The 12,976-nt window shown below is 36.4% G+C and overlaps 1 protein-coding gene across 1 annotated transcript in view; it reads left to right on the top strand.

Moving 5' to 3' along the window:
• PKN2 (protein kinase N2) overlaps positions 1-12,976 on the top strand; it is a 135,614-nt gene that overhangs the window by 68,490 nt on the left and 54,148 nt on the right. Inside the window, exons 4-6 of the mRNA XM_045897270.3 lie at positions 2,438-2,555; positions 2,870-3,015; positions 3,104-3,317. Of these exons, the coding sequence (XP_045753226.1) occupies positions 2,438-2,555; positions 2,870-3,015; positions 3,104-3,317 (478 nt within the window). The remainder of the gene's footprint in view (positions 1-2,437; positions 2,556-2,869; positions 3,016-3,103; positions 3,318-12,976) is intronic.

Here is a 12,976-nt window from a genome sequence, read left to right as displayed (position 1 = left end):
TATTTATACATTTATACTAAGACTTCATTGAAATAAGATAAAATCATTTTTATTACTCTAAAAGAGAACATTTTAATGCCAGTCAAGTTCTAGGCAATATGATTTTAGTTTTATCTATTGCTTACAAATCTCCATGTTTTAGAGAGTGGTATCTTCATTTACATAATTTCTGCAAGAAACCTAAAGCTTGTGGAAGATAGGTAACTAACCCAAGGTTAAAAATACAGTTAAGATTTGGCCCCCAGTCTATCTGATTGCAAAATATATTTGCCTCACTAAATTAGGAGCTTTGGAATACTAAGTTTTTCCTCCTCTGATGAGGTCTCAAAGAAATAAAAAAGCTATTTCAAATCTTCAGTTTGTCTAATGTACCTAATACTGGAAAGGAAGAATTAAAGTAAAAATAAAGTATTTTCATTTTAAATTTGGAAGGTGAATAGGTATATTCTTAAAAGCATATATAATTAGTCATAGCCGAACACCAAACTCAAGTATTTTTAACAGTAAAGCAGAATTAACAAATACAGTGTGTGTGTGTGTGTGTGTGTACTTGATGGTGTAAATTGATATTTAAGAGAATTATAGTAACTCTGTTGCCCAGCTCTGGTGGTGTAAAATCTAAATATTTAATAAAGAATGAAATCTGACTAGAAGATCTTAAATTGATCTTAGGAGCAGGAAAGAAATGGGAGAAAAATATGAAAATAAATTTGCAAACTGCTTTTTCTCCCACTGTATATTAACCAACCTAGTTTGGTATTTATCATAAAATATGTCAGCTCACTTTCTTTTTTCCTTATATAATATCAGTATTGTCTCTCACCCCACATCTTCATCCTCCCCTTTATTCAGTGTTAGAATATACTGTGTGTGTTTTTATTTAAATGATGCTGCACACCTGATGCTTATTTCTTAGTTTCTAGGCTTGAACTCTTCCAGAGAATATAGGTTGGTTGTATCCTATTTTATTTCCAAATCAGTACTGACTGCCTTGGTGATAAAAGTAGAGATGCTTAAATAATAAGCAAAAATTGGCCTTTCTTGTGAATAAATGTTTCCTAACTTGATGCATAGTTTTGTTTATCATTTCTTTTTTTGTGGATTGAAGACTACTAGACTTTGACAACTGATATAACTAAGCAGGAGATGATATTAACTTCTATTACTTGTTAAATATGAAATTTTTGGAAGAAATTGCTGTTTTAGTTTTCTATGGCTGCTGCAATAAATCATCATAAATTTAGTGGCTTAAAACAACCTAACTTTTATTATTTTACAATTTTGTAATTGAGAAGTCTCATGGATCTCAGTGAGCTGAAATCAGGCATTTGGCAGGGCTGCATTCCCTTCTGGAGGATGTAGAGGAGAATTTGTTTCCTTGCTCTTTCTAGCATCTAGAGGCTGCCCACATTTCTTGGCTTATGGCCCTCTTCTTCTCAGTCGTTGAAGTCAACAGCAATGGGTCCATTTCTTCTCACATAACTCTGCGCTCCTCTTCTGCCTTCTCTTCCACATTTAAGGAGCCTTGTGATTACTTTGGGTCCACCTGAATAATCCAGGAAATGATCTCTGTATTTTAAGGTTGGACAATTAACAACCTTAATTCCATCTGCTGTCTTAGTTCCCCTTTGCCATGTAAGGTAACATTCGCAAGGTTCTGCGATTAGGACATGGACATCTTTGGGTGGATCATAATTTAGCCGACCACAATTGCAAAAATGGTAAGTTTTTCGTGACTCTCCATCAGTAACGTTCATTGTTATTCGAACTAAACTAAGATATGATAGTGACATTATTTCATTTAATTCACCTTTCTTGAAGTTAAAAGAAATAACAGAAGTTTACTCGCTATAATTTCCTTCCTTGCTTTATTGAGGTCTTATTTTTTGACATTCAAGAATTTCAAGAAACCTTTCTCATTATCTCACCAATGTTGACAAATGCTGTTTCTTGTTTCCTTTATCAGATTTAAAGGAACACAGATACCATCTAGGATTAGTTATTTTAAAAATTTGCCAACATATGTGAAACTCCGTAAGAGTTTGGGAGAGGAAGTGAGGCATCTATCTGTCACAATGCCTCTGAATATGAGAATTATTGACCATGGTATGGGAAAATTCTTTATATTTTGTGTAAAGCAGAAAAAAAAAAAGAGAAAATTACAAATGTGAATATGGAGTTTTTTAAAACAATAATAAAATTCACTTGCTTTCTCTCAAATTATCTTATGGAGTTTTTCTCATTTATAGCGCTATCAGTTTGGTGGCTTTTTAAAATAAATGTATCTACAAGTATATTTATATTTAAGTATATCTACTTACAGTGTTCTTTTAACTCTGTTTTTCACTTGCTGATAATCATTTGATCTTACTTAGAAGCTATGAAAATGTTTTATTTGTCTTTTCATCTGCTTACCTTTTCAAACTTATTTTAATAGGATCGGAAACTCCATGGCACAGCTCAGCAATTGCTCCAGGACAGCAAGACGAAAATAGAAGTGATACGCATGCAGATTCTTCAGGCAGTCCAGACCAATGAATTGGCTTTTGATAATGGTGATGGAATAGAGATAAATTGTCATTCTTATTATTATGGGCATGGTGCTTAATAAATATTACGTAAGAGAGAAGCAGTGGTTCAAAGTTAAGGAGGAGGAAGCATTATGTTTTTTGATCTTTAGTTTTTATCTTTGAGTTTTGATGGCTAAAATGGAAGGCTTTTTATTTCACCATTGTATCTATTAAGTATGTTTATTGGCTTAATAACTAACTTTTAAGTTGTAAGAAATCATTTCTTTTCATGAGTTTTAATTACTACATATGAGAATACCAAATAAATGGTTCAATTGCATTTTTTTTCCCCCCTCTAGCAAAACCTGTCATAAGTCCTCTTGAACTTCGGATGGAAGAATTAAGGCATCATTTTAGGATAGAGTTTGCAGTAGCAGAAGGTGCAAAGAATGTAATGAAATTACTTGGCTCAGGAAAAGTAACAGACAGAAAAGCACTTTCAGAAGTAATTTTAAATAAATATTTTAACTTAATAAATACATTATTCAAAGAATGTAATTATTTAGATGACAGTTGTCTTTTCCCTATTCAAGGCCCAAGCAAGATTTAATGAATCAAGTCAGAAGTTGGACCTTTTAAAGTATTCATTAGAACAAAGATTAAATGAACTTCCCAAGAATCATCCCAAAAGCAGTATTATTATTGAGGAGCTTTCACTTGTTGCATCACCAACACTAAGTCCACGTCAAAGTATGATATCTACACAAAACCAGTATAGTACACTATCCAAACCAGCAGCACTAACAGGTAGGTTGCATACATCTCCTAATTATTTTTGGTGTATTTTTTTGTGTGTATATCTGGTCCTGGGTTAATAAACGAGTAAGAAAGTATGCACAGATTTTTAAAACATTGTGATAAGTTACACATAACATAAAATTTATTATTTTAGCTATTTTAAAATATACAATTCAGAAGTATTTATTTACAGTGTTGTGTAACTATCACCACTATGTAGTTCCAGAACATTTTCATCATCCTAAAAGGAAACCCCATACCCATTAAGTAGTTACTCCCCATTCCCCCAGCCTCTGGCAACCACTGTTGATTTTCTGTGTAGATTTGTCTGTTCTAGGTATTTCCTATAAGTAGAATTATATAATTTGTGGCCTCTGTGTCTGGCTTCTTTCACTTAGTGTTCTCAAGTTTTGTTCTTGTAGCATATATCAGTATTTCATTCCTTTTTATGGTAAATAATATTCCATTGTATGGATATATACTGTTTTGTTTGTCCATTCATCAATGGATGGATATTTGGGTTGTTTGGGTTATTTCCACCTTTTGACTATTGTGAATAGTGTTGTTATGAACATCTGTGTTCAGGTTTTTTTTAACGTCTGTTTTCACTTATTTTGGGTATATACCCAGGAGTATAATTAGCAGGTCATGTGGTAATTTTGTGTTTATATTTTTGAGGAATGGTCAGACTTTTCATTTTATGTTCCCAAGAGCACACATCCGTACCAGCACTTGTTTTGTTTTGTTTTGTTTTTTATTATTGCCATTCTAGTAGGTCCATTATTGGAAGTGGGGTAGTGAAATCTCCAATTATTTTTTGTGCCTATTTCTCCGTTTAATTATGTAATTGTTTGCCTCATGTATTTCTAGGCTCTGTTGTTAAGTGCACATATGTTTGTAATTTTTTTATATCTTCTTGATGGATTGGCTCTTATCAAAATGTAATGTCCTTCTTTGTCTCCTATAACAATTTTGGATTAAGAGTCTATTTTGTCTGATATTAGTATAGCCATCCCAGCTTTCTTTTCCTTATTACTATTTGCACTGAATATCTTTTTCTGTCCTTTCATTTTTAATCTGTTCATGTCTTTGGATCTAAAATGAGTCCTTTTAGACAGCCTATAGTCATGTTTTTTTAATCAATTCTGCCAATCTCTACCTTTTACTCGAACAGTGTAATCCATGTATATTTAAGGTAAACCTATGTGGCGATGCAATTCTGATGCTAACTACTTAGAGTTGGGTCACATTTCATAAGTTAATGGCCCAGTCCCCCACAAGACTGCCCTCCTTTCCAACACAAGTTGTAAACTTGGAGTTTCCCCAACTATCCACACTTTTGACAAACTGGCTACAAATTCAGGGATTCCCACTACCACCTTAGGCTCAGTAATTTTGTAGAACAACTCAAAGAAGTCAAGAAAGCTCTATGTTTACAATTACAGTTTTATTATTTATTATAAACATAAATTAGAAAAGACACATAAGGAGAGGTCTGGGGGGTCCCAAATGTGAAGCTTCATAGTCCTCTGCATGTATCACCCTCTTAGCATATCAGTTTCTTTCCTCAACCAGGAATCTCACTTTACTTGTGAATATCCACAGTTTTTATTGTGGCTTTATTATGTGGGGGAGACTGGTTAAATCATTCAGCCACTTGATTGAAATCAGTTTCTAGTCCCCCACCCCTCTCTGAAGGTCAGGGGGTCAAGCTAATATTATATGGCACCAGCCCTCTAATGATATGGTTGTCTTTCTGGCATAACTAGCCCCCATCCAGAAACTGTGCAGGGGCCCACCAGGAATCACTTTGTTAGTATAAACCCATCTGAGGTCTGAGGGGCCCACCATGAATAACGAAGACACTGTTATCATGGGGGAAATAACAACGGTTTAAAGGCTCACTCCTAGGAGCCATGAACAAAACCAGCCAAATTCTTTATTATACAACAAAAAGGCTTACTTCTGCCATTTTGCTGTTTGTTTTCTACAGGTCTTAATCTTTTTTTTTTTTCCCTGAATTCTTCTGATACTGCTTTCTTTTGTGTTTGAATTTTTTAAGTTTACCTTTTTTATTCCCTTGTTTCCTTTTCTGTATATTTTTTAGTTTTGTTCTTAGTGGTTACCCTGGTGATTAATATCCTGAATTTATAACAGTATTTACCACTTTACCTTCAATAGCCTACAAAAACTCCACTCCTATATAGCTGCGTCTCCTTGTCTTTATGTTGTTGTTGTGTCACAGATTACATGTTTATATACTGTGTGCCCAATAGATTACATTATAATTACTGTTTTTTGCATCTGTCTTTTAAGTCATAAAGAAAACAGAAAGTTATAAATCAAAAACACAGTAATACTGGCTCTTATATTTACCTGTATAGTTAGTTTTACTGGTGTTATTTTTTTCTCCAATTTCAAGTTACTGTCTAGGGTTCTTTCAATCTGAATGACTTATTTTAGCACTTCTGGGCAGATCTACTAGTGACACACTCCCTTAATTTGTGTTTATCTGGGAATCTCTTTATTTTCTCCTTTACTTTTGAAGGTTAGTTTTGCAATATGTGGAATTCTTGATTGACAGTTTTTTCTTTCATTACTTTACAAATGTCATTCCAGTCCCTCCTGGCCTTTGTGCTTTCTGATGAAAAATCAGCTTTTATTCTTACTGAGGATTCCTTTTAAGTGGTGACCTGCTACTCCCTTGCTGTTTTGTAAGATTTCTCTGTCCTTGGTTTTTTCCAGTTTGATTATACTTATGTCTTAAATAATAATCTCTTGAGTTTACTCTACTTAGAGTCTTTGAGCTTCTTAATGTGTAAATTCATTTATTTCATCAAATTTGGGACATTTTCAAACATAATTTCTACACATATTTTTTCTACCACTTTATCTCTCCTCTCTCCTGAAACTCCCATAGTGTGTGTGTATGTATTTCTCATGGTATTCCAGAGGTCACTTTATCTCTGTTCACTATTTCTTTTTAAAAAGAACAAATGTTTATTGGTGTACAGACATTTTGGGGGCCCAGAGACACAGAGGTAAACACAAAAGCAAGCATCAGCTTCCATGGGTTTCAGAAATTAGAAGGGTGAGGAAAGCATCAGAAGTCAGAGTCTTCCCACCAGCAAACTCCTATGAGCCCTGTCTACAAACATGAATCATATCTCTCTGGTTTGAACTGTCAAGATTTCTCCCAAAAGCCTGGCTTTAGTAAAGATCAAAAAGAAGCTTCTCATAAGGGTCTTTTTTTTTTTTTTTAAGATTTTATTTATTTATTTGACAGAGACACAGCGAGAGAGGGAACACAGCAGGGGGAGGGGCAGAGGGAGAAACAAGCTTCCCGCGGAGCAGGGAGCCCGATTTGGAGCTTGATCCCAGGGCCCTGGGATCATGAGCTGAGCCTAAGGCAGACACTTAACGACTGAGCCACCCAGGTGCCCCCTCATAAGGGTCTTTAAAGTTATCAAGCCAGGCATCAAATTGGTTAAGTCTTTAGTTTCATTGTTTTACTTCCTGCTTTTTATTTTCTTTTTTTGTTTTATTATTATGTTAATCACCATACATTACATCATTAGTTTTTGATGTAGTGTTCCATGATTCGTTATTTGCATATAACACCCAGTGCTCCATGCAGTACGTGCCCTCTTTAATACCCATCACCAGGCTAACCCATCCCCCCATCCCCCCTCCCCTCTAGAACCCTCGGTTTGTTTCTCAGAGTCCATAGTCTCTCATGGTTCGTCTCCCCCTCCGATTTCCCCTCCTTCGTTCTTCCCTTCCTGCTATCTTCTTCTATTTTATTTTTTAACATAAGGTATTGTTTCAGAAGCACAGGTCTGTGATTCAACAGTCTTGCACAATTCACAGCGCTCACCATAGCACATACCCTCCCCAATGTCTATTACCCAGCCATCCCATCCCTCCCACCCCACACCACTCCAGCAACCCTCAGTTTGTTTCCTGAGATTAAGAATTCCTTATATCAGTGAGATCATATGATACATGTCTTTCTCTGATTGACTTATTTCGCTCAGCATGATACCCTCCAGTTCTATCCACGTTGTTGCAAACGGCAAGATCTCATTCTTTTTGATGGCTGCATAATATTCCATTGTATATATATGCCACATCATCTTTATCCATTCATCTGTCGATGGACATCTTGGCTCTTTCCACAGTTTAGCTATTGTGGACATTGCTGCTGTAAACATTCGGGTGCACGTACTCCTTTGGATCCCTACATTTGTATCTTTGGGGTAAATACCCAGTAGTGCAATTGCTGGGTTGTATGGTAGCTCTATTTTCAACTTTTTGAGGACCCTCCACACTGTTTTCCAGAGTGGATGCACCAGCTTGCATTCCCACCAACAGTGTAGGAGGGTTCCCCTTTCTCCGCATCCCTGCCAGCATCTGTCGTTTCCTGACTTGTTAATTTTAGCCATTCTGACTGGTGTGAGGTGGTATCTCATTGAGGTTTTGATTTGGATTTCCCTGATGCTGAGCAATATTGAGCACTTTTCATGTCTCTGTTGGCCATTTGGATGTCTTTGGAAAAATGTCTGTTCATGTCTTCTGCCCATTTCTTGATTGGATCATTTGTTCTTTGGGTGTTGAGTTTGATAAGTTCTTTATAGATTTTGGATACTAGCCCTTTATCTGATATGTCATTTGCAGATATCTTCTCCCATTCTGTCGGTTGTCTTTTGGTTTTGTTGACTGTTTCTTTGGCTGTGTCTTTTTATCTTGATGAAGTCCCAATAGTTCATTTTTGCCCTTGCTTCCCTTGCCTTTGGTGATGTTTCTAGGAAGAGGTTGCTGTGGCTGAGGTCGAAGAGGTTGCTGCCTGTGTTCTCCTCAAGGATTTTGATGGACTCCTGTCTCACATTGAGGTCTTTCAACCATTTGGAGTCTATTTTTGTGTGTGGTGTAAGGAAATGGTCCAGTTTCATTCTTCTGCATGTGGCTGTCCAATTTTCCCAACACCATTTGTTGAAGAGACTGTCTTTTTGCCATTGGACATTCTTTCCTGCTTTGTCAAAGATGAGTTGACCATAGAGTTGAGGGTCCATTTCTGGGCTCTCTATTCTGTTCCATTGATCTATGTGTCTGTTTTTGTGCCAGTACCATACTGTCTTGATGATGACAGCTTTGTAATAGAGCTGGAAGTCTGGAATTGTGATGCCACCAGCTTTGCTTTTCTTTTTCAACATTCCTCTGGCTATTCGGGGTCTTTTCTGATTCCATACAAATTTTAGCATTATTCCATTTCTTTGAAAAAAGTGGATGGTATTTTGATAGGATTTGCATTAAATGTGTAGATTGCTCTAGGTAGCATTGACATCTTCACAATATTTGTTCTTCCAATCCATGAGCATGGAACGTTTTTCCATTTCTTTGTGTCTTCCTCAATTTCTTTCATGAGTATTTTATAGTTTTCTGAGTACAGATCCTTAGCCTCTTTGGTTAGATTTATTCCTAGGTATCTTATGGTTTTGGATGCAATTGTAAATGGGATCGACTCCTTAATTTCTCTTTCTTCTGACTTGTTGGGGTATAGGAATGCCACTGATTTCTGTGCATTGATTTTATATCCTGCAACTTTACTGAATTGCTGTATGAGTTCTAGCAGTTTTGGGGTGGAGTCTTTTGGGTTTTCCACATAAAGTATCCTATCATCTGCAGAGAGTGAGAGTTGGACTTCTTTGTCAATTCGGATGCCTTTGATTTCTTTTTGCTGTCTGATTGCTGAGGCTAGGACTTCTAGTACTATGTTGAATAGCAGTGGTGATAGTGAACATCCTTGCCAGGTTCCTGACCTTAGGGGGAAAGCTCTCAGTTTTTCCCCATTGAGAATGATATTTGCTGTAGGTTTTTCATAGATGGCTTTTATGATATTGAGGTATGTACCCTCTGTCCCTATACTCTGAAGATTTTTGATCAAGAAAGGATGCTGTACTTTATCAAATGCTTTTTCTGCATCTATTGAGAGGATCATATGGTTCTTGTTCTTTCTTTTATTAATGTATTGTATCACATTGATTGATTTGCGGATGTTGAACCAGTCTTGCAGCCCAGGAATAAATCCCACTTGGTCGTGGTGAATAATCCTTTTAATGTACTGTTGGATCCTATTGGCTAGTATTTTGGTGAGAATTTTTGCATCCATGTTCATCAGGGATATTGGTCTGTAATTCCTTTTTGATGCGGTCTTTGATTTTGGAATCAAGGTAATGCTGCCCTCATAAAATGAGCTTGGAAGTTTTCCTTCCATTTCTATTTTTTGGAACAGTTTCAGAAGAATAGGTATTAATTCTTCTTGAAATGTTTGGTAGAATTCCCCTGGGAAGCCATCTGGCCCTGGGCTTTTGTTTTTTGGGAGATTTTTGATGACTGCTTCAATTTCCTTAGTGGTTATAGGCCTGTTTAGGTTTTCTATTTCTTCCTGGCTCAGTTTTGGTAGTTGATGCATCTCTAGGAATGTATCCATTTCTTCCAGATTATCTGATTTGCTGGCATATAGTTTCTCATAATATATTCTTATAATTGTTTGTATTTCTTTGGTGTTGGTTGTGATCTCTCCTCTTTCCTTCATGATTTTATTTATTTGGGTCATTTCTCTTTTCTTTTTGATAATCTGGCCAAGGGTGTATCAATCTTGTTAATTCTCTCAAAGAACCAGCTCCTGGTTTTGTTGATCTGTTCTACTGTTCTTTTGGTTTCTATTTCATTGATTTCTGCTCTGATCTTTATTATTTCTCTTCTCCTGCTGGGTTTAGGCTTTATTTGCCGTTCTTTCTCCAGCTCCTTTAGGTACAGGGTTAGGTTGTGTATTTGAGACCTTTCTTGTTTCTTGAGAAAGGCTTGTATTGCTATATACTTTCCTCTTAGGACTACCTTTTCTGCATCCCAAAGATTTTAAACAGTTGTGTTTTCATTTTCATTTGCTTCCATGAAGTTTTTAAATTCTTCTTTAATTTGCTGGTTGACCCATTCATTCTTTAGTAGGATGCTCTTTAGCCTCCATGTATTTGAGTTCTTTCCAACTTTCCTCTTGTGATTGAGTTCTAGTTTCAGAGCATTGTGGTCTGAAAATATGCAGGGAATGATCACAGTCTTTTGGTACTGGTGGAGACCTGATTTGTGACCTAGGATGTGATCTATTCTGGAGAATGTTCCATGGGCACTAGAGAAGAATGTGTATTCTGTTGCTTTGGGATGGAATGTTCTGAATATATCTGTGAAGTCCATTTGGTCCAGTGTGTCATTTAAAGTCTTTATTTCCTTGTTGATCTTTTGCTTAGATGATCTGTCCATTTCAGTGAGAGCTGTGTTCAAGTGCCCCACTATTATTGTATTGTTGTCGATGCGTTTCTTTGCTTTTGTTATTAATTGGCTTATATAATTGGCTGCTCCCATGTTAGGGGCATAGATATTTACAATTGTTAGATCTTGTTGTTGGATAGACCCTTTAAGTAGGATATAGTGTCCCTCCTCATCTCTTATTATAGTCTTTGGTTTAAAATCTATTTTGTCTGATATAAGGATTGCCACCCCAGCTTTCTTTGGTGTTCATTAGCATGGTAGATAGTTTTCCACCCCTCACTTTCAATTTGGAGGGTTCTTTGGGTCTAAAATGAGTCTCTTGCAGACAGCATATCGATGGGTCTTGTTATTTTATCCAATCTGATAGCCTGTGTCTTTTGATTGGGGCATTTAGCCCATTTACATTCAGGGTAACTATTGAAAGATATGAATTTAGAGCCACTGTATTGCCTGTAAGGTGATGGTTACTGTATATTGTCTCTGTTCCTTTCTGGTCTATGTTGCTTTTAGGCTCTCTCTTTGCTTAGAGGACCCCTTTCAATATTTCTTGTAGGGCTGGCTTCGTGTTTGGAAATTCCTTTAGTTTTTGTTTGTCCTGGAAGCTTTTTATCTCTCCTTCTATTTTCAATGACAGCCTAGCTGGATGTAGTATTCTTGGCTGCATATTTTTCTCATTTAGTGCTCTGAATGTATCATGCCAGTCCTTTCTGGCCTGCCAGGTCTTTGTGGATAGGTCTATTGCCAATCTAATGTTTCTACCATTGTAGGTTACAGATCTCTTCTCCCGAGCTGCTTTCAGGATTTTCTCTTTGTCTCTGAGACTCGTAAGTTTTACTGTTAGATGTCGGGGTGTTGACCTATTTTTATTGATTTTGAGAGGGGTTCTCTGTGCCTCCTGGATTTTGATGCCTGTTTCCTTCCCCAAATTAGGGAAGTTCTCTGCTATAATTTGCTCCAATATACCTTCTGCCCCGCTCTCTCTTTCTTCTTCTTCTGGGATCCCAGTTATTCTAATATTGTTTCATCTTAGGGTATCACTTATCTCTCGAATTCTGCCCTCGTGATCCAGTAGTTGTTTATCTCTTTTTCTTAGCTTCTTTATTTACCATCATTTGGTCTTTTATATCACTAATTCTCTCTTCTGCCTCATTATCCCAGCAGTTAGGGCCTCCATTTTTTTTTTTTTTTTAAGATTTTTATTTATTTAACAGTGATAGAGAGCACAAGTAGGCAGAGTGGCAGACAGAGGGAGAGGGAGAAGCAGGCTCTCCACCGAGCAGGGAGCCCAATGCGGCGCTCGATCCCAGGACCCTGGGATCATGACCTGAGCCAAAGGGAGCCGCTTAACCAACTGAGCCACTCAGGCGCCCCTAGGGCCTCCATTTTTTATTGCACCTTATTAATAGCCTTTTTGATTTCGACTTGGTTAGATTTTAGTTCTCTTTTTCTCCAGAAAGGGTTTCTCTAATATCTTCCATGCTTTTCTCAAGGCCAGCTAGTATCTTTAAAATCATCATTCTGATCTCTAGTTCCAGCATCTTACTAATGTCCATATTGATTAGGTCCCTGGCAGTTGGTACTGCCTCTTGTACTTTTTTTTGAGTTGATTTTTTCCGTCTTGTCATTTTGTCCAGTGGAGAATAGATGAATGAGAGGACAAAATGCTAACAGGGTAACAATGACCCCATACAAATATATACTAAACAAATCAGAAGAGACCTGAAACCGGGGGAAAAGAAAGGGAAAGAGAAAAAAGAAAAAGAAAAAGATAAAAACAGACAAACAAAAACAGAATATGATCAGATATGATCGGGCTGGTGCATAGATCAGTGCCACACAGTAGATTTTGGGTGTATTTTGGTCTGTTAGAAGAAAGTGCCTCCCAAAATTTTAAAGAAAGAAAAACTTATATATGTACAAAAATAAGGGTAAATATGATGAAGGGATGGAATATGACTGTGAAGATGAAAATTATAAAAGATTTTGTAAAAGGAGTTGATAAGTCGGTTGAAAAAAAGAAAGAAGAGGATTTAAAAAAAAGAAAGAGAATGTGATCAGGCAGGAGACTAGAACAAAGCCATACACTAGAGATTTAGGGTATATTTTGGTCTGTTAGAAGAAAGTGTATCCCACAATTTTAAAGGAAGACAAAATTATATATATACCGAAAATAAGGTTAACTACTATAAAAGGATAGGATATGACTCTAAAAATGAAAAATAAAGATTTTTTTAAAAAGGGATTGATAAGATGTTGGTTGAAAAAGGGAAAAAGAAAAATTCAAAAAAAAAAAAAGTTAAAAATTAACTTTGAAAGACTACAGAATCATGGGGAAAAAAGCC

The sequence above is a fragment of the Mirounga angustirostris genome, unplaced genomic scaffold, assembly GCF_029215605.1.
Source record: "Mirounga angustirostris isolate CCGP_5_RB_7025 unplaced genomic scaffold, mMirAng1.0.hap1 SCAF_4, whole genome shotgun sequence".
Taxonomy (NCBI): Eukaryota; Metazoa; Chordata; class Mammalia; order Carnivora; family Phocidae; genus Mirounga; species Mirounga angustirostris.
The sequence above is the reverse complement of the archived record's forward strand: the minus strand, read 5'-3'. Positions and strand labels throughout refer to the sequence as shown.